Source organism: Capsicum annuum, chromosome 6, assembly GCF_002878395.1.
Source record: "Capsicum annuum cultivar UCD-10X-F1 chromosome 6, UCD10Xv1.1, whole genome shotgun sequence".
NCBI lineage: Eukaryota > Viridiplantae > Streptophyta > Magnoliopsida > Solanales > Solanaceae > Capsicum > Capsicum annuum.
In genome coordinates this window covers 80679337-80701409 of record NC_061116.1, presented here as the reverse complement: position 1 = coordinate 80701409, position 22073 = coordinate 80679337, and the positions used below count along the sequence as shown (strand labels likewise).

At 34.6% G+C, this 22073-nt stretch overlaps 1 protein-coding gene across 2 annotated transcripts in view; it reads left to right on the top strand.

Annotated features, from left to right (window-relative positions):
- The window catches only part of LOC107873277 (coiled-coil domain-containing protein 18), a 63381-nt gene extending 53731 nt beyond the window's left edge, over positions 1 to 9650 (top strand). For both annotated transcript variants that reach the window (XM_016720052.2, XM_016720053.2), the window contains 7 exons: positions 5801 to 5908; positions 6046 to 6176; positions 6308 to 6374; positions 6457 to 6524; positions 6602 to 6671; positions 8803 to 8873; positions 8966 to 9650. In XM_016720052.2, coding sequence (XP_016575538.1) covers positions 5801 to 5908; positions 6046 to 6176; positions 6308 to 6374; positions 6457 to 6524; positions 6602 to 6671; positions 8803 to 8873; positions 8966 to 9344 — 894 coding nt within the window. In that variant the 3' untranslated portion in view covers positions 9345 to 9650. The remainder of the gene's footprint in view (positions 1 to 5800; positions 5909 to 6045; positions 6177 to 6307; positions 6375 to 6456; positions 6525 to 6601; positions 6672 to 8802; positions 8874 to 8965) is intronic.
- The last annotated feature ends 12423 nt before the right edge of the window (positions 9651 to 22073 follow it).

Below are 22073 nucleotides of genomic sequence, written 5' to 3'. Positions count from 1 at the left end.
TTTTTTCATCAAGCTATGAACACGATATCTATGAACACGATATCTACTCAATATACTTCAACTCTTTCTTCTGTTTTAGTAAATATTACTGCTATTTCTAAAGTACTTGCTAAATATTAAAAAAGTCCTTTGTTCAAAGACTCAATTGTAGCTATGATTGATGAATTTTAAAAATATTTTTTCCTATTCCACAAATTTATTTGATAGCTATTTTATTCAACTCATTTTTCAAAGAAATTCATGTAATGGTGATGGTTCAAAAAATTTACAAAAATTTAGAAATTAGACCTCATGAAAAGTCATTAGTTGAAACTTTTTGTGCTAGTATAGTACCTAAAGCTAGGAGTTTATAACTTGTATCAAGTTATGGAACAAAATGTTCCGTCGGCCGAACCGTTCTTTCTAGGCCTAAATATTGATGATTTAGATGACGAGATGAGTGAAGAACTTGGTCTTCAATGTTCTAGCAGTAATGATTTTGATTCGTATCTTTCTCAGGATTGGGATAATATTCGAGATGCAAATGGACAACTTCAACTTTTAGCATGGTGGAAGACCTGTATCAAACAATTTTCAAAGCTCTCAAGGGTGGTTCGAGATGTGCTAGCAAGTCAAGTGTCTTCAGTTGCTTCGGAGCAAGCTTTTAGCTCGGGATGATTTATAATTGGAGATCATAAATATTCATTAGCAAAGGATAGTTTGGAGATTTTGGTATTATTTAGAGATTGGATCAATGCCGAACGAAGAAATTTTGGGTTCCCAAAATTACCGCCCCAAATAAAAAATGAATTTGTAGCATCAACTCTAAGAATTTATAAAACTTTTCCTAACTTTATAAACTTCAATTTGGGGCGATAATTTTGGGAGTCCAAAATTTCTTCATTTGGCATTGATCCAATCTCTAAATAATACCGAAATCTCCAAACTATCCTTTGCTAATGAGTATCGATGATCTCCAATTATAAATCTTCCTGAGCTAAAATCTTGCTCCGAAGAAATTGAAGACGCTTTTTTGCTAGCACATCTCGAACTACCCTTGAAAGCGTTGGAAATTGTTTGACAAAGGTCTTCCACCATGTTAAAAATTAAAGTTGTGCATTTGCATCTCTAATATTATCCCAAACCTGAGAAAGATATGAATCAAAATCGTTACTGCCAGAACATTGAAAACCAAGTTCTTCATCCATCTCGTCATCTAAATTATCAGGTTCAGCCGATGGAACATTTTGTTCCATAACTTGATACAAGTTATATAAGCTCCTAGCTTTAGGTACTATGTTAGTACAACAAGTTTCAACTTATGGCTTTTCACGAGGTTAAATTTTTTGAACCATCATTATTACAATAATTTCTTTGTAAAATAGGTTGAATATAGTAGTTGCCAAATAAATTTGTGGAATAGGAAAAAAATATCTTCTTAATTTTTCAATAATAGCTTCAGTTGACTCTTTGAGCAAAGTAATTTTTTTTTATATTCAGTAAATACTTTAGAACAACAGTAATCTTTACTAAAATCGCTGGGAGTATATTGAGCAAATACTGTGTTCATAGCTTGATAGAAAGTTTTTAAAAATTTACAAAGTTCTTTTATTTCTATCCAATCATCATCACAGTCTTAAATCAAGATTTGCATTATAAACTAATTGTATAGGTTCAGGATATTCATAAGCAACATCAAACATTTCATATAAAGAATTCCATCTAGTAGAAATTTCTCTTGGAACTTTTCTATATGAAATGTCATATTCTCCTGAACGACGTTTAAAATCAATAATTATAGACTTTTTCTTATTTTAAAAATAAAACTACAAGCAACTCAAACTTTAAAACAACCAGTTCCAAACAAATCAATACCTTCTTTTACTATCAAATTTAAAATATGTGCAACACATTTAACATAAAAATAATCATCTATTGGACAAAGTCTAGCTTTTAAAAACTCAACAACTTTCATGTTGTTAGAAGCATTATCTAATGTGCATGCCATAATTTTATCAACAAATTGAAAATATTTCAAGTTTTCCCCTATTGTACAAGTTAATTAGGAACCAATTTTAGTCTCGTCAACATATTTATAAGCAATAATTCTTTTTTGCATGTTCCAATGGTGATCAATCGAATGATCTGCAAGAGTAAAATAATCATTACCGTTAATACTACGATCCGCATTAGAAGTAATAGATATTTTACCATCAAATTTACTAAATAATCAACGAAGAAAATGACAATGTTCAACTTGATATTTAAAAATATCATTTTTGATTGTATTTCGTGAAAACCTTTAAACGTGGAATTATATACTCATTGAATACAATTAATAAAATCTGGGTGTGAAGGAAAACTAAAAGACAAACCCATACAACAACCATTTTCGCTAATTGTTTTCTATCTACATCTTCACTATATGTCGATGCTGAGCTTGGGCAGCCGGGTTATACATGTTTAAACGAGTCTGAACCATATTACCTCCTACAAATTCTTCCGGCAATGGTGTACCATCTTTTTGTGCCTTAGCCTCCTTTTCTTGACGAATAAATTATTTATTACATTTCGTCAAATGCTTACTTTCTTACATTTGTTGAAAGTAGCGATATTTTTTTACCTTATCATGCTCCTTAAATTTTCAAATTAAAGACCTTTTAGTACGTTTGGTATCTTTGACCCTAGTAAATTCATATAATGGGGGAACTTCTTCACCTTCTTTTGGTAATTCCGTAACCGAACTAGTAGGGGTAGGGGTTTCATCTTCTTTCAGTAAATCTTCCTCAAAATTATCATAACGCCTACTTAGGGTCTCATGGTCTAATTGCATATCGGCACCAACATCAAAATCATCAAGTTCTGATAAAGAAGTTTCTTGAACATTACTAAATCTAGGCGATAATGAACTATTAGTAACACTAGTTATTTTACTTATACGAAAAACCTTACCAAAGATTGTTTTCTTATCACTACTATTTTTATTGACATCCATATTTAAATATAGCTAAAATATTAAAACAAGCAATATAAATTATATAGCCAAAAAATTAATCGAAGTAAACAAATATAGATACTAAAAACAAAAATATAGAGATTAAAGTAAACAAATAGAAAGATTATAGTTGGAACGAATATACCGAACGTCTGCGTAAAAGCAGACGTTTACCAAATGTCGGAATTAAAAGATGATAATTGAATCTTGCAATATCTTAAAAAACTCCAATTAGCTAATACAACAGTTATAAAATTAAGAGAATAATAAAGAGATTTTTAAATTTTTTTTTTTTTAATTTTCCACCTGGTGTAAGGTACCCGCATTGGAGACCCGACTAATTCGGATCATGCACTGTAGGGTCCATTCTGGGGGTGAAGCTCCCAACAGGATTTTCTCCATATCTAGGACTCAAACTCGAGACCTCTGGTTAAGGGTGGAGTAGTCTTATCACTAAACCAACCACGTTGGTGAGATTTTTAGAGTTTAATATACTAGAGAGTATGAGAATATTTATGAGGAAAAAAATGGGTATAAGGGGGTTTTTATAGTGAATTTGTTAGGGGGAGGAAGGGGGTAATGGGTACTTTGGGAGGGTGGGGGTGGGTGGGTGTCAAAATAGCCATTGGTTGCCCCCCACCCCCCAAACGGCTATATAACATGAACATATGTTTTATAAAAAATAAAAATCCAGACCCGACCGTTTACCGGGCCAGTGTCAAACCGGAACTGGAACTGGGTCAATTGGGAAAAATTCGAGTTCTGCATCGGTACCGGAGTAGTCTCATCACTACACCAACCATGTTGGTGAGATTTTTAGAGTTTAATATATTAGAGAGTATGAGAATATTTGTGAGGAAAAAAATAGGTATAAGGGGGTATTTATAGTGAAAATTTGTTTGGGGGGGGGGGGGGTAAGAGGGTATTTTGGGAGAGTGGGGGTGGGTGGGTGTCAAAATAGCCATTGGTTGCCCCCCACCCCCCAAAAGGCTGTATAACATGAACATATGTTTTATAAAAAATAAAAATCCAGACCGACCGTTTATCGGGCCAATGTCGGATCGGAACAGGAACTAGGTCAATCGGGAACAATTCGAGTTATGCATCGGTACCGGAGTAGTCTCATTACTACACCAACCATGTTGGTGAGATTTTGAGTTTAATATATTAGAGAGTATGAGAATATTTATGAGGAAAAAAATGGGTATGAGGGGGTATTTATAGTGAAAATTTGTTTAGGGAGAGGGGGTAATGGGGTACTTTGGGAGGGTGGGGGTGGGTGGGTGTCAAAATAGCCATTGGTTGCCCCCCACCCCCCAAACGGCTATATAACATGAACATATGTTTTATAAAAAATAAAAATCCAGACCCGACCGTTTACCGGGCCAGTGTCAAACCGGAACTGGAACTGGGTCAATCGGGAAAAATTCAAGTTCTGCATCGGTACCGGAGTAGTCTCATCACTACACCAACCATGTTGGTGAGATTTTTAGAGTTTAATATATTAGAGAGTATGAGAATATTTGTGAGGAAAAAAATGGGTATAAGGGGGTATTTATAGTGAAAATTTGTTTGGGGGAGGGGGTAATGGGGTACTTTGCGAGGGTGGGGGTGGGTGGGTGTCAAAATAGCCATTGGCTGCCCCCCACCCCCCAAAAGGTTATATAACATGAACATATGTTTTATAAAAAATAAAAATCCAGACCTGACCGTTTATCGGGCCAGTGTCGGACCGGAACTGGAACTAGGTCAATCGGGAAAAATTCGAGTTATGCATCGGTACCGGAGTAGTCTCATCACTACACCAACCATCTTGGTGAGATTTTTAGAGTTTAATATATTAGAGAGTATGAGAATATTTATGAGGAAAAAAATGGGTATGAGGGGGTATTTATAGTGAAAATTTGTTTAGGGGGAGGGGGTAATGGGGTACTTTGGGAGGGTGGGGGTGGGGGTGGGTGGGTGTCAAAATAGCCATTGGTTGCCCCCCACCCCCCAAACGGCTATATAACATGAACATATGTTTTATAAAAAATAAAAATCCAGACCTGACCGTTTACCGGGCTAATGTTGGACCGGAACTGGAACTGGGTCAATTGGGAAAAATTCGAGTTCTGCACCGGTACCGAATTCCAAACCGTTGGGTACCGGGTCCAACCGGTACCGTCCTGGACTGTAACCGATACCGTGACCGGAACCGGACTGTTCCGGTAAAGGCCTGGTCCGTTGACAGGCCTTGTAATGATGATTTTTGTGCTCTCTCATAGAGCCTTCTTTTTGAGCCAGGGGTCTATCGGAAACCTCTCTATCTCACAGTTGAGGTAGTGGTATGGACTGCGTACACTTACCCTCCCCAGACCCCACTTGGTGGGAATATACTGCGCATGTTGTTGTCGTCGTCTCATAGAACCTTCTTGGTAGTAGCTTGAATAAGATTACCTTTACTTTATATATTAAATCAAGATAAAGAATCTGTGAAAAATCATATGATTTTGTAAAGACGTATCACTCTCTTTCATGACTCTGAAAATGCTGTAGGTCTATGCTCCCTTTCAGCAACTTGTCAGAACACAGTTCGAAAATCGGAGACATGTGCTCTGAGAAACCTCTTTATAAAGTTTTTGAGGTTAACCTATTGCACCTGTTAACCATATGTGTTGATACAATATTTTTGATAATTTATTGTTTTCTATCTCTGTCAAGTTGGAGATTGCTTTGAAAGGAATTCAAGGTTGGTTTGCAATGATCAAATTGCATTAATTTGCATTTTGATTTTTGTGTTTGTGTTTATACTTTTGGTACTGGCTAAGGGATTTCTTCTTTCAGGTTAATATCTCATTGGCTGCGACTAATGCACGCCTTCAAAATGTCCAAGAAGAGAGGGACCAGTTCTATGAAGCTAATGATCAAATTGTTGCTCATTTGAAAACTAGGGTGTGTCTTTTATTTGAATATCCGTTGTTCACTAATCCTCTTTGCTTTGCTTCTAGTTCCAGTTCCCGGGGTTTATCTGTTACGTGTCTCCTATCCTTGTTCTTGCACTTGCTATGACCTACCTCTTCATATCGTAGGAAGATGAGCTGACAAAATCCATTGGCTCTTGTAAAGTCGAAGCAAATATTCTTAGTACATGGATTAATTTTTTGGAAGATACTTGGACACTTCAGTGTTCCTTTACAGAGAGTAAAGACAAGGAGGTCAGGTATGTTATGGATTTACTGCACAGTCAGTGTTCCAGATTTCAGAACCGGAAGAATCTTCAAAAATGTAACTCTGTTTTAGTTTGTTAAATGTTATCCTGAATGAGTTCATGGTTTGCACTTACTTTTGTAGTATTGAACTCGAAAAGCATGAGGTTTATTTTGGGAACTTGGTATTGCAACTCCTCTCTTTTTATGAGGTACTTAATGGTAAATGCTCATAATTTCTTTTCCGGTGCTTAGCACAGGATATCTTTCTGAACATATCTGTTGCTTACACAGAAAGAGTTGAAGCCTTCTATTTATCGCATAGCTAAATATGTTGAAAACTTGAAGACCATAGGTGAAGGGTAAGGTCCTCTTTTTTCATGTGTTCTTTAGCCTATGCTGTACTGCAGTGTCTTACGGTTATTTTTGCTTTTGACAGCTCTGCTGGGTCAAAATCATTGAGTCCTAGAAAAAGTCTGGAGGAGGAATACTTGGACTTTGAAGCCAAGGTAGAAAAACATAGTTACATGTTATCTCTTCACTTTTTATGTTGGTGTCTGGAATCGAGAGAGTTATGCTAGAGGTGTTGAAGGATTTCTTAAAATCAACAAAATTGATCGTAGCAAACCCTACAACTATGCCTTAGTCGCAAACAAGTTTGGGTTGGCTATATGAATCTCTCATTTCAAATCATCATCATACTAAATACAATAAAGTGAAAAATAAGTTAAATAAAATAATAATAAGAATAATAATTGTTGTTATTACTATTATAATAATTATTATTATTGTAGAATTTGAGAACGAAGAAAAGACTTCTTTATATTCCAATGTCTTTACTTCCCATAAGAAGGTATTTGTACAATGAATCCTATAACTAATTAAGGAAAGACAATTAATTACAATAAAAGGGGATATTTGTTCCTATGTTTATGCTAGGAAAAGAAAAAATAAAAGTCTCCTAAAATCAGGCTAATCTGTTAACACAAGCTTTTCTGATCCTCATATTTTTTTTCATTGCATCCTAACTCTGTCGGCCTAATTCTGAGGTCTAAATTATTATTCTCTTGGTTCAAGTGGAACAATTAATGAAAATAGTCTCTCCTTGATCTCATTTTCCACTGTCAACGCTTGTTGAGAATCATTTTTGATATGCTTTACCTGGTTTAAATCCTTATTCTTCTTCTCACTCAGTCGTGCTATTTTGAACTTAGTTGCTCGGACTCTCCAAAAATATTGCTGCACCCGTGTCAGAATACACTATTTTTGGAGGATCCAACACACACCCGTCAACTTTTTTGAAGAATCTGAACAACAGACTTTGAACATTTTGTTCTCTTCTAGTGTCTCTAGATTTTGGTACAAGTCATTTAGAGCTTACCTAGAATTTTACTAATACCTTATTAGCTTCCCTTATAGTTTTCTTGTATTCTTCAAAGGATTTTCCGTCCTCTTCTTTTGGCCTTCCTATAATCACACTCTTTTAGCTCTAATAACTCTTTGTACCTCTTAGCAAACTGGGGCCTCCTGTCCAGTTTTGCAGTTTTTATTGAGACACTTGCACATAACTTCATTTTGGTAAATGAAATCTTTTAATTGCCAAAAAAAAAAAAGAAACTTTAAGTACTTCCTCATTCCAACACCAGGATTCCCGTGGTCGAGGTCCTAGACCTTTAACACCATTCAGTTCGGTGTTACTTTTTTCAATGCAACCTGACATTTCCTTGTGTCTCCCTCCAAGTCCCAAGCTCCCTGCTCCAGTGGTTTTTTCTGGAAACACCAGCTGTTAGTGTCCCTTACTGCTCACCACCTAATTCACGGTTGTTTGTATGTCGTCACCTTTTTCATTCTACTCAAGCTTTACATCTAAGACTACTACCAACCTGTGTTGGGTGGTAATAGCTTCTCCTGGAATATCCTTATAGTCCTTGCGTGTACTTCTATCTCGTCTTCGTATAAGGATAAAGTCTATTGTTACACCCATTTATAAGTTATAAAGTGGGAATCTCAGTTTAAAGTATGTGTTAGCCACTACTAATTCATAAGCTAAAGTAAATTCTAATATAGTCTTCCCTTCGTCATTCAAGTAACATAACCTAACCCCCATGTACATGATCATTCATTGTTGTCTTTACAGACATGGTCATTTAGATCTCCTCTACAAAGATTTGTTGGTCTCCTGAAGTCCCTTGAGCCTAGTCATCAATATCCTCCCAAAACATAGTATCATTGACATTCTTATTTATCTTTCCAGAAACATTGTACAGAAATTAGCATGAACTAAACATTATTTGAAGAAAAAACTGGTACATTCAAACAGTTTGAAAATTTACTTATTTTGTGTAATACATCAACTGAAAATTTTAAAATAACCAATCGAACCATATCATTGTCACCTCTAACCTACATCATGTTCCATCCATTTGTGTTACCAATCGAACCATATCATTGTCACCTCTAACCTACATCATGTTCCATCCATTTGTGTTTCTAAGTTTCTCCTCTTCTATCTAATAGTATACCTTTTAAAAAGCTGTTCAAACACATCTTCAGCTGAATTGGTCTTACCTTTTACTTTGTGGCATGTGCCTTGCAAAACCAACCTAGATATCTCAAGGTATATGTCTCTTCTAAGTGCAGATTGTGACCACCTTTAGTGTAGTTGACAACATGAGAGAGCAGTTCTACACTCACCAACAGAAAATCTGCAGGTTTGGTTGTGCATTATAGTGTTGCGTTTAATTATATCTTTTGTTGGATACCAAGCTCCGTAAAGTAAATTGCTTTCTGCCCTTTTCTTTAGGAAAGATGATCCAAAAATAAAAGATCTATTTGAAAACATTGAGAAGCTAAGACAGGAATTTGAATCTATTGAAAGACCAAACCTAGAAATGGAAATCCCTGTTGAAGAGGGAGACACTTCTTCTCATGTAATGGTAGATGATAATATTTCACATCCTTCAGAGCGGGCCATAGAAACTTCTGTAGCTGGGGAAAAGAAGAAAAATGAGCCACCATCTGCCAAAACAGAGGAGGTCCTGGACCCTGAAGCAGAGTTAGCAAAGCTAGAATCTGAATTTGGTAAGATAAATCGTAATTACGCTGTGGAGGAGATTGGTGACTGGGAATTTGATGAGCTGGAGAAGGAGTTGAAATCTGTGGACTCAGCAATGAGCAAATAGATAGACACCTATTCAGATATATTTGGTCCTTTTCTAAAAAATGTATTAGTCATGTATGTATACAGGTTAAGCAACTCTGAGATTTAAGCTCCTAAATACACCAAATGTTCTTTGTAGGTTGTATCACTAAATGCAGTTCCATCGATTACTTCATTCTGTAAATTCTCAAAGTTGTGGTTGTAAAACACCAGTTCACTAGATAAATCTGTAGGAAATTTGTCTAGCTATATAGACTGTAGACATTAATGTATCTTCCCAACCAAAGATATGTTCGAGCTTTTGAAAATGATACTTTTCTTAGAGAAACTTACTGTTTGACTTATGCTTAAGAGATGCAATCGTGAAAAGCGCCATTTATTTGTGGGCAATATGGTCGTGTTTTGCCATTATTCTGATATAGTTCTGTATTTGCTGATCGAGTGAAGCTTTAATGCTGATGTATGACGCCTATCAATCTGGTTGAGGTTCATTCTATAACTTGCTTTACGAGGGATAGTGTGAACAAACTGAAGAGGTGAAGCTAAAGAAGTTAACTTATGTCGCATTCACAGTAATGTTTGATTTCCCTATATGGTTTTCTACCATGGCTATCAAAGTTTTCAGAACAGACCCGAAAGTGCTAGTTTGGGGTTTGAAAGTTATAGTTGCAGAAATGAAATCAGTGGAATAGGGCCGAAAATATTCCTGGACTACAGAAAAAGGTCAAAATATTCTCCATTCACCTATTTTACCCCTCTTTATTATTTTTAAAAAATTAATTATCACGTGCCTTTTTCTTATAGGGTGAAATAATAGCTCCTCCCCACCAGGTTTTTTGAAAAATTAATTCAAATAGGTGTATATATAAGTTCTAAACTCAAAATAATCATATTTTATTTTGATAACTGCATTATAATTAACTTCCACACGACGGTTATTTTTATTAGCCTAGAATAATAGTTTTGAGTAATTGTAAGATTTTTAATGGGAATACTTTATAGACATCCAATATTTTAGAAATTATTTACCATTTAAAGCAGTATAGTTTCTTTTTAAAAGATATAACAATTACTTCCTCCGTCTCATTTTATGTGGCGTCATTTAACCGGGCATAGAGTAAGAAATAAGTAAAGACTTGATGCTTTTTATCAAATTGTCCTTTATTAGAATAATGTACTATTATTATTTTTAATTAGATGGGGTCTTATAAGTGGGATCAATAGGGGTAAAAGTGTAATTATGTTTTTAAATAGTTACTTCCGCCATTTCAAAAAGAATAATCTACTTTCCTTTTTAGTCCGTTCCAAAAAGAATGACCCGTTCTCCTTTTTAGCAAGTTTTTAATTTTAACTTTTCACATGATATGTTTAAAACCATAAGATTGAAGGACATTTTGACACATTTGATATATTTTTAATTTAAGATCACAAGAGTCAAAAGTCTTATTTATTTTCTTAAACTCTGTGTCAAGTCAAATTATGTCATTCTTTTTGAAATGGGGGGAGTACCAAATAAGGAAAGGTGAACTTCATTTTGGGATGGACAAAAAAGGAAATGATGACACATCAAATGGGACGGAGGGAGTATAATACATTTGGAAACAGTCTCTGGCAGAAATGCAAGGTAAGACTACGTACAATACACTCTTGTGGTGGGATTCTTCCCCGGACCTTGCACATAGAGGAAGCTTTAGTGCACCAGGTTGTCTTTTTATGATAACAATTATAATACATCTATATTGTATGCGTAATTCACTTTTAATACATAATGCAAATTTCTTACCTACCAAGTATAATACATTTTAAAACACACATAATACATTTATATTGTTTACATCATTTATATTTTATATATAGTGCAGTTGCTTTAAATGATAATTAACAAAAAGTATGTTTAAAATTGTACTCTCTTTGTCCCATTTTGTGTGTCATAGTTTGATTGAGCACGGAGTTTAAGAAATAAGAAAAGACTTGATGTTGTTTACTAAATTGTCCTTTATTAAAAATGTATTACTATTGTCTTTAATTAAGTGGGATCTTATATGTGAGATTAATAAGGGTAAAAGTGAAATTGTGTCTTTAAATAGTTATCAAAGAAAGAAAGGTGACATTCTTTTAGAGACGGATAAAATATAAAATGACGACACATAAAATGAGACGAAGGGAATAATTATTTATTCAAAGTAGTACAACCAAGTATTAATTAATCATGTATTTATAGGGATAAGAATAGGAACAAATCTTTAAACGAGATAGTATAACATGATCACAATCTTCATAAAAACTTGGCTTAAATCATCGACAGACACTTAAAGTTATCCCAAAAATTTACTTAAACCTTCCAACTAAGGTCTGTACCTACCAGGTTCCTAACTCGCCCGAATTTTGATCTAATCAGGCCTTGTTTGCACAATCAGCAAAAGGTATAGTGTGTGTGTAACACACTCGCCTAATGTAGCAAAAATGATCAATAAGAAAAAACCACGTGGCAAAGTAATGACATATGTTGTGTAAGTCCAAAAATTATTTTAAATTTATTATAACTTTTTTTAAAAGATAAATAAATAACTGGTCACCCCTTCCCCCTTTCTTCCATTCTCTTCTCCATTTTCTACAAGAAGATGAACTTTTATTTTTTAAAAAAAATTTAGTTTCATTCAAGTGGAGTATCATGAACTCCTGAAAAATCTTGGAGATTCTGCAAAAGCAATCTTTCTGGGGTTGGGAAATCGAATTGCTTTAAACACTCCAACAACTCCCTTCCAAAGAGGAGGTGTTCACCCGCTAACCAAGTATGTTATCAATTATTTCATGCTTCTGTCAGGATATTATGATACCCTGAGGTTCCTCCTAGAATAATATGATACCCTGACAACAAGAATAATTTTTGTTAATCAGATGATTGCAACTTTATATTGGATTTGAGTTATTTAAGCTCGTAAATGTGAAAATTCAAACAATTTTAGAATTTTGGGTGACTCGTCAGAAAATACATTTCTAGAAACTTTTAACAAAAAAAAGAGACAACTAACCTTCTGTTGTTCTTGTTTTAGATGTATGAATCAGATTTTTGCATTTTCTAGAAAGACGACGATGTGGGAAGGGATGGGGGTGAGGGTTGACGACGAACTGGGGGAGGGGTGGTGAAGATGATGATGAATTGGAGGAGGGTGCTTTTTTTTTTTTTTGTTTAAATTAAAAATTATGTTAATAAAATAATTTAAGATAAGTTTTTTAATTTGAAAAAAGTAAAATATTATTTTTTTATTCGATTCACGCAACCAAGGAGAGTGTAACACACTTTCCTTGCCAAATCAACTTTTTGTGCCTGATAGGTATCAATTTTAAGCACTTGAGGTGCCTGATAGGTACAGACCTTAGTTGAGGGGTTCAAGTGAATTTTTGAGACAACTTTAAGTGTCTGTCGATGACTTAAGCGTAAAAACTTCTTTAACTTTGAGAGTAAATCCTTCATAAAATTAACATAAAACTTGAGAAATTGAATCAGAAAAATTGGGCATATAAACCCCAGCTTTGAACATAATTCAATATAACTTCAAAATACTTAGGTGTGAGGATGGAAAAAATTCATCACTGACTTCTTGCAGACCTAAAGAAGACCATTAACTTAAAGATGAACTCTGAAGAACTTTGCTTCAGTAGAAATCCTTGGAGCTTTGACTGTTTGAGGAACTCCTTCTTGCTTTGAATTTAGAAAGAATAACGAGAAATTTGCCCAAAATTTGATACATATATACATATATATATATATGTGTGTGTGTGTGTGTGTAGTGTGTGTGTAGTGTGTGTGTGTATATATATGTGTGTATGTATATATATATATATTGAACTAGTTGTATGGAATTCCTTCCCACGCGTACTTAATGCCAAAGCTCAAGTCGTTTGATCCCTTTACCAATCATAGAAGATGACTTATTGTATCTCCTTGCTATCTCCATTATTTGAATAGGAGGTATCAGAAGATCTTTGCTTACCTTAGCCTTAGATAGAGGAGCTACATGACTTTCATTAGCTCCTAGCGCAACATATCTGAATTCACTATAAGGTTAAAGTGACTTGCTTAGACTGCTGAATAACCTTCACTTTAGCGAGCTGTAGGACAAACTACATTCGGGAGGAGAGAGGAAACTTTGAATAGAAGGATCAGTACTCATAGCAGTCCTGGAGTTAGGTTATGATGGTTTTGATGAGCTCTACTAGGAAGAAAATCTCTTGTATTCACAGATGAAGTCCTATCTAAGGGCCTTCGTTGCCCTTGAATTTCATTCCCTAGTTCTATCCGGAACTCCAGATGTGTAAGTAGCGGCCAAGAGGCTCTCTCTCTCTCTCTATATATATATACACATACATATATACACACACATACACACACACATATATATACACACACACACATATATATATACACACACTTTTGAAAAAACAAAATATAATGTGATAGGATAAAAATAAAGAAAGTAAAATATACTTTGTTTAAGGCGTTGCTAAAATTATTGTAACAATTAGTGGAATCATTTCATGATTAGTGGAATCATTCCATGAGTAATGGAATCATTCCCGATTAGTGGTATCACTCTACGATTAGTGAAATGATTCTTGAATTAGTGAATCATTCCATGATTAGTGAAATGGTATCTGAATTAGTACTGCCATTAATGGTTTCCAAGGAAATTTGCCAACTTTTATGCAACATATCATGACTTGATTAACAGTTCATGGTTTTATTCCATAAAATGTGCTATTAATCGTGGAAACCTAGAATATTAAAACATTCTATACTTGTTCCATAGATGGGTTCACGATTCTGATTTGGTTTCACATATTATGAACCATATCCTTGGGTTGCTGAAAGCTGACGAGGGTTCCATGAGAGGTTTTCATAAATCATGGACCAAGTTCTATCACACAGTGAGAGTCATTGGTTCATTTACAAGGACTCATGAACCAATACGTGGTCACCTAGAATTTAAGTTTCAAATTGTGCGGTTTCTGTGCATAGTGATGAATATTTATAGGCTCAAAATATGAGGTACTATAATATTTCCCCCTTAGGATCATTTGTCTTCGGATGATGACTAGGGTTGAATTTAAAAAGAATGGAAATACTCTTGCTATCTGTCAGAATTCTGAAACTAACCTACTAATATATATGAAGCTAATTCATACTAAGAATTTGGAACTTGAATAGATCACATATGGAACAAACGTATATATATGACCACAAAGTGTCAGATAGTGACATTAAGTTTCGAAGAGTTATTGAAGGAAGAAACTATTACCTAAAATGTTCTCTCCAGAGTTTTTCATTACCTTTAAGGGAAAATCTCATGGGCATGATTTGTGTGAGACATCTGAAAATGCAGCACTAATAGGGCCTGAGTCAGCTGACATAGGGTCATAAAGTATGAACAATATAGATTTGAACATAAGTCACACTTTATCTAAAGTTATATGACATAAAACATGGGTACCTTGGGAATAAAGTAAGAATAGGACTATTATACCATAAGCGATATAACTGATGGATTATAAGCTTATAAATACTTCTCAATTATGCATATACTTATAAGTAATACACTTTATAGTTGCCACTTGTAACCCTCACAAGGGTACATGCTACTCCAACCAAAGTCTGAGTTTAACTACATGCTCTTACTATGTTCAAGCCTAACTTAGAGCCGCAAGGTGCTACACATAAGATGATCATACTAATATAGATTAGGGTATTTATTCTCTATATCTCTATACAGACTTTAATTCCAATAATAAGTTTATTCTTACCACCTTATTCAACTAACCTCAATTTCTAATTGATAACGCTCAAATACACCATAAAAATGAAAGTACATGGTAGTTAGCAATACTTTTACCCAACTTAGGAGTCATGATTGAATCCACGGAAAACGAGAGCAATAGCATCACTCTCAAGTGTCAAAAGTGACTATAAGTTAGCACTTAATGCTTAAAATATGTAATAAAATTAGGGAGGGGGGGTGTTCAATCAATTTTCATGTTTAAACTATCAAATTTCACTTTGGATTGTCAAAAAAGAATGCTAAAGGATTTAATAAATAGATTAAGGTACTAGAGATTATGCCTTATTGAGAATGACTATATGCGTAGGTAAGTGAAAATGCACCTAAACTCGATTGCTAGTTATGAATGGGCTTGACCTTAGGTATTGGCAATAATTTCTCAATCTACCACCAAACTCCACATGAGTTTCTTCCGAACACCCATGTATCTACATACCAAGCAACCAATAACCACAAAATGGGTGGTCTATTCCAGATTCACTTCTCAAATGAGTATAATTCAAGTTTTTTCAGCTAAATCTCATCACTCCTATCTTCATTTTTAAGCAAGTCAAGAGATCCAAACGTAGACTAAGTTTGTAACCTAAATCTGTAAATTAATACATAGAATTTTAGCTAAAATCATAACATACAATCAAATACAAAGGTAAATAATCACTACCCATATATCAATCAATACTTAATAATGCATAACACCCCAAGTTTGGAAAATTAGCTACTCATTGTAAAAGAAAAAGGAGATATACTTAATTTTTCTTCCAAATTTGCCATAAAATTCAAATGTTTCACATGAAAAATTCAAATTCCAAGAAACAAAATAGTTTATATCCCAATTAGGGTTTGATTACAAGCTTTTAAATTCAAAAAAATTACAAAGGCTACTTCTAATTGGCCAAAAAGGATTAAATAAATTCAGTAAAAATAGGCCTCAAAATTACAGAAATAACACCACATCTAATTCAACCGAGTAGTTTTCCATCACTGAAGGGATCGATGCTGCGCTGAATTATCCAAGGGTCACTGATTTGACTTTAAATTTTAGCTTTAGTGGTTGGCATATATTGAATTTAGCGATGGAACTTAGCCTGGTCGACTAGTTAGGCAATAAGCTAAATTATATCCTTTTTCACTGTTTCATCAAAAGTTGACCTAGGATGAACTGTTGGAATTAGTGATTGAATCCTCAGTTTGGCGATGCATAGAAAGGTTTGGCGCTGTGCCAATTTTCCTTTACAATGCTTTTGTGTATTTTTATCTCCAATCTTCCATATTTTTGCTTCTTCTTGCCATTTCAATCAATTCTTGTCCTTAACCCTGAAATTAAACAAAAGCAACACTAAAATGCATTCAAATTAGCATTAAGGACATGATTTCTTACCATCTTTAGGTCAAATGAGTCATAATTTTTCAACTCATCAGCACCCCAACTTAAATCTTTGCTTGACCTTGAGTATATGAATGCACACAACAAATTGATATTGCCCATAAATGGTACTAACAGGAAGATTATACATATACTTCTTTTGTGAAAGACTTTGCCCTATAATTTTTTAAAATAATGGCACAAGTCTCACCTGTCAAACACCCGTATTATGAATAACGAGCCTCAAATGTTGACTAAATTTTACCATAGCTCGCACATGTTCATAGACTCCAACCAAGATCCAAGAGTGAACTAGTAATGTAATCAAGAGCCCTCAAATAAAGAAGTCATTTCCCATAAAAATAAATTATCATTAAAAGAATGACTATCATTAATTACTCAAGCTAAAAAAGATGATCATGCATATGAGAACCGCGCCATAGGCTTTCTAATAAGCTCTATTTCACTATGTTCATGCATGCTACTTTAGAGATTACTATGGTTTTGCTTCGTCTTATAACTTAGGCATTGGGCAAGGTAGGGAAAGTAAAGCTTATAGCGACTTTACCTTCTCAAAACATTTAAGGAGACCTCGATCACACTTATTTCCCAAAGCTTATTCTTCAAATTTATTCATGTACCAATTCTCAAATGTTTTCATGCTATTTTCCCCTCCTATATTCTCATTCACAAAAACTTCTTATTAATACACTAACATAATTTACACTAGTTTTTCAAATCCTCTTCAAGCTTTTTCCTCTTTTTCTTAACTATTCACATAGGGAATACTAGGATACTCAGGAGGGAGGCAATGTTATCAATCCTTAAATCTAAGAATTATGTATCACAAGTCTCACCCGAGATCTCCACTACCCCCAAAATAGTTTTTTGACCTAAGTTGATTTTCGGTCTTACCTAAATGCTTCAAGAAGGGTTAGGTTCAAAATAGGGGACTTTAAAAAATGGGTTTTGACGTGTAATGAGGTTATCCAAGAAAAAGAGTTCCGAGGCTTGAATTTGGGACAGTCACTCAACTTATAATGGGATAACTATTATGGTGAAATTGGAGGTTCACTCTTAATCAAAGGCCTAGGATCACTTCTCCAACATCGCACATTCTTAGCTTCAGAATTAAAGCATCCAGGCAAGTTCTAGGTGGATTCAATGAGAAATATCAAGTAGAACTCTCACCCACACATGGCATTTAATCCCATACCCCAAGAACCCTTCCTCAATTTATGTACCAAATTCATAACACATGTCGATAAAGGAACCCAAGTAGTTAAATTAAAATATGGGTTTTCACAAATAATAAGTGCCTATCTAGCTAAAATTAACCAAAGAAAATTTTTAAAATGGGGAACATTTTGAAAAATAGTGCAATTCATTGCATAATGATTTATTACTTTCAAGAGTTGAGCATGTGAACATCTCCCCAAGAATACTATTTGAGTCAAAATTTTCTATTGCTAGTTTTTATTTTCGACTAATTATGAGCTACAAAGCTACAAATGAAAAGTAAAGAAATAAAAATAAAGCATCATACATCACACATTCAAATATTACAAACCAAATGAAATATCAAAATGATATCCAAATCACAATCACCATAACACCCCGAAGTAATATCCAAACATATCTCAATTAATGTATCTGACGAACCAAATATCAAAACCTAAATATTACAAATCCAAAATAAATACCTCTCTCCAACTAGAAAATATGCATTATATTAAATGCAATAGGACTAAAATAAGAATAAGAGAATGAGTGTAAATGTCCCTCTATGCATGGCTATGTCTACGACGGTGAGTGGCCCATAGAAGTGACCAGTGTCTAGGCATCAGTGCATGACTCAGCTCCAAACATGTACTGTAAGACTAGATCTAGTACATTATCCTCGATCTATATGGTGGAAACAAAAATAGAGGCCCTAATCTATGTTATCTGGATCATCAACCTCTCTAATGTAGTAACAAGTAGAGCATCATTTATCTCCTGCCTATCTGCTCATCTATCTGGGCAAACTAAGGATCATATCGTATCCCAATCTAGCTGTGATCCTCAAAATAGCCCTCAATATTAGCATTATTAACATCTTCATCTAAATCCCAATCATTCTCATCTACCTGCTTCTCCTCAGATGTTAGATCATCATAATGAATATGTTCAGGAACTAGAGTCGGTGTTTCAGATAATGCTCCCCATAAAAGTGTTAAATACGAAAGCTATATCATCATGCATTTTAGTCACTACCTCAGTCATTGAAATATGCTGAGGAGCACTTAAATTATGTAATCTCCTATCAAACAATCGTAGGGTCTCCCAAACACCTCGTAGATCCTCATGTACCAGCTCCATGAAAGCTTTCACCACAATAACAATCATCCCAAGTATCTCATTATCAAATCTATCTAACCTCATATCACTTATATAAGCTAACTACCCCATTTAGATAATGTTAGCCTGAGTCAATGGGGCTTTCGAAGAGCCTGGGATAGTAGAAAGCTGAGGACCAGGGGCACCGAGATTAGGCGATTGTGATGTACCCGAGGATGGAACTAGAGGAGAAAGAGCTGTAACTGAACCAGGGGTAGGCACTGTAGCAGTACCAAGAGTGGGATGGTTGGCACCACTATCAGAAGAACTAAAATCCATTATCAGGGAATCATTCGCTTGAAGTTTCTTCTTCTTTACTTCTTGAACATGCTCAAGTATTGTAATATCCACTATAGAGGTAGGGTATACTCAAAATACTTTTTCTTATTAATAGGAACATTGGCACATCATCATAATTGATAATCAAACACAAGAATTCAAGGAGGTTTTCTTTTTCTAGGCCCAACAAATAATGTTTGGTGCAATAGTTGAAGCCAAATTTAAACCCTACTTTACAATGATAGTGGCGAAAAGCACTTCGTAAGGATACACAAGTATCAACTTGTTTTTGGAAGTCAACAAATTGCTACAAATAAAACTTAACCAATATTGAGCCTATAAATGAATATCTTTTTTTTTTTTTGAATTTGTACCTTTGATTCAAGCCATGGAGGTGTGCTATTACTTAGAAAAGGGGCCAACTAAGCCCACAACTTAGCCACTAGGTTCCTAATTATAGTATCAAAGTAATGAATATTCAACATTTTACCTCCCAAAATCTTATTTATTATTATCTTGCCACAACAAACATCCACACCTTTCACCGAACAACCTCTCTTATATCTTATAGTCCCCTCTTTCTCTTAGCTGACAAAAGCTTCCTATATACTGCTTATAACCCCCTAACCTAATTTTCAACATAAGGCTTCAAGTGTTCAATGAATACCCAAAATTCATTATATTTCAATATTGATCGCACCTTGGGATGATTACCTTCCAAGTCATTTAGGCTTGGTTGTTGCTCCTTAATGATAGTGCGCTGATTAGGAACCTTAAAATAGTTGAGGACATGATGTCCCCCGTGCGGATAGGTTGGAAGATTTTTTGTAGTAGTGGAGGGTTGTTAGACTCCCTTTTCTTTAGAGAAGCACCCTCAAAAGAATGTAATGGCTGATGAATAGGGGTACTATTCCCCTTCTTTGAGGAATTAAGATTGTACCTCTTGGAGTTTGAGTTATGCTAAGATCTTTCATCCTTATTTATCAGGGTGTTAGACATACTTTTCTTTTATACACCTTTTTTGCTTTGAACCTTCATTAATTATTAATGCCTTTGAAATCTTTGACTTTGGAGGAGGGGGAGATCCTGCTTCTTTCTATACCACATGCTTATTGTGAGTCATATTTGCACATAAGAGCAGTAAAAGGCACTATCAAATTTAAAAAGACAACATAAAAATATTTCCAAAATGGCATCACCAAATAAATTGGTGCATAAATAATCAATTTAGTGATGCGAATGACTATGCTGATATGTACATAAATAAATATGGGTGATCAACAAAGGAAGGTAGGGTTATGTTAACATTGAAGGATTCGAGGATACTTCTTGAGAATCTTCAAATCACTAGGGCATCACTGAATCACACCTTGAATAACTTGCCTCATTGCAACTATTAGTGATATGGGGAGCACTTTGGCGATAACACCACATGGTTTGGTGGATCACCGAAGTTCTTATCCTATAGACAATAGTTTTCTACCCGAATATAAACTTTTTTAATTTATGAGCCTTTAATGGTGATTTCAATTCCCAACACCGTGGGTACTTAAAATTCCTCATTTTTCAATAATAAAACAATTTGTATGACAATTTTTCCCTTAAGAACGATGTCATCAAATTTATCATTGGAAAAAAATTAGTTGATTTCAAATTCATTGAACTAAATGTCACGACTATTCGACTCCCATTTCATTAAAAATTAAACCACAATATAGACTTGATTGACAATTAATCAATTAAAGACCAAAACTCAACAAGTTAACTGTAATCTAACAAGAATCTGATTCATCTCTACACATTCAACAAGAGCTTCTATAAAAAAAAAAATAAAGAAAATCTATCCAAAACAAACCCAAAACAAAGACTTTAATATAAATATGACCGTAATCTATAAGTAATGGAATTGAAATTGAAACTGATTCTAACCTTCAAGGTTTAAGAGAAAAACTCAACGACAAAGAGGGGAAGGCGTAAAACTCCAGTGATTATGGTGCTCGTGTGGTACTGGTGTGTTATGAGAAAATAATTTTTGTGTGTTTGACTTTGTAGGGCTATGTGTTGATTAGAGAGAGTGAAATGAAAGAGGGAAAAGCGGAATGGAATAGGTTTGAAACAATAATAAGAGTAAAAAAAAGGAAGGTCAAGTGTCAAAGAAGTCAAATCATCATACTTCAAAACTCAACCCTCTTCGTCAATTTGATTCCATCGTAGACCCTATTAGCGATGCACCAATTTGAAGTTTTGTTACTGAATTTAACAGTTACCAAGACCTGAGTTCTTCCTAATGGTGATGCATTTTTACCATAATTATCCCTTCGCCAATCTATTTGGTGATACACCAAATGGTACTTACCACTACCGATTATAACAATTCATCAGGGTTGGGAGATCCACTTCAGCGAAGGACTTTGGGGATGTACCGATTGGGTTGACACATCTCCAAAGCCTCTAACCTGGGATTTATGAATGATGTCCTAAATTTTTCTTTCTCGACTTGTGTTATGACATGTTTGAATTTTAAGAGAAGGGGTGAATTGAATTTTTCTGTGAGTCGACTACCGACTCCTCACACTTGACTTGCTTGCAGATCAGTGCACTTCGCAAAATAGCTTAGATTTAAAATAATTAAGCAAATTAATAAAAGAATGTAAAGTAATAACACAAAGATTTATCCTGGTTTGGAACACCAATGTGGTGCCTACTTCCAGTCCCCTTGGGTTTTAAATTTTCCTGAGATCATTCAATGTTGGGCTCGAGTACAGTAACAGAAAACAAGTTCTGAAGACTTATTTTACTCGTTATATCTTTTGACACGACTTTAGTTGATATTACAAAGTTGAATCGATCCTACTTTTTATATAACAATTGTAAACTGAAAGTTACAAAGCCT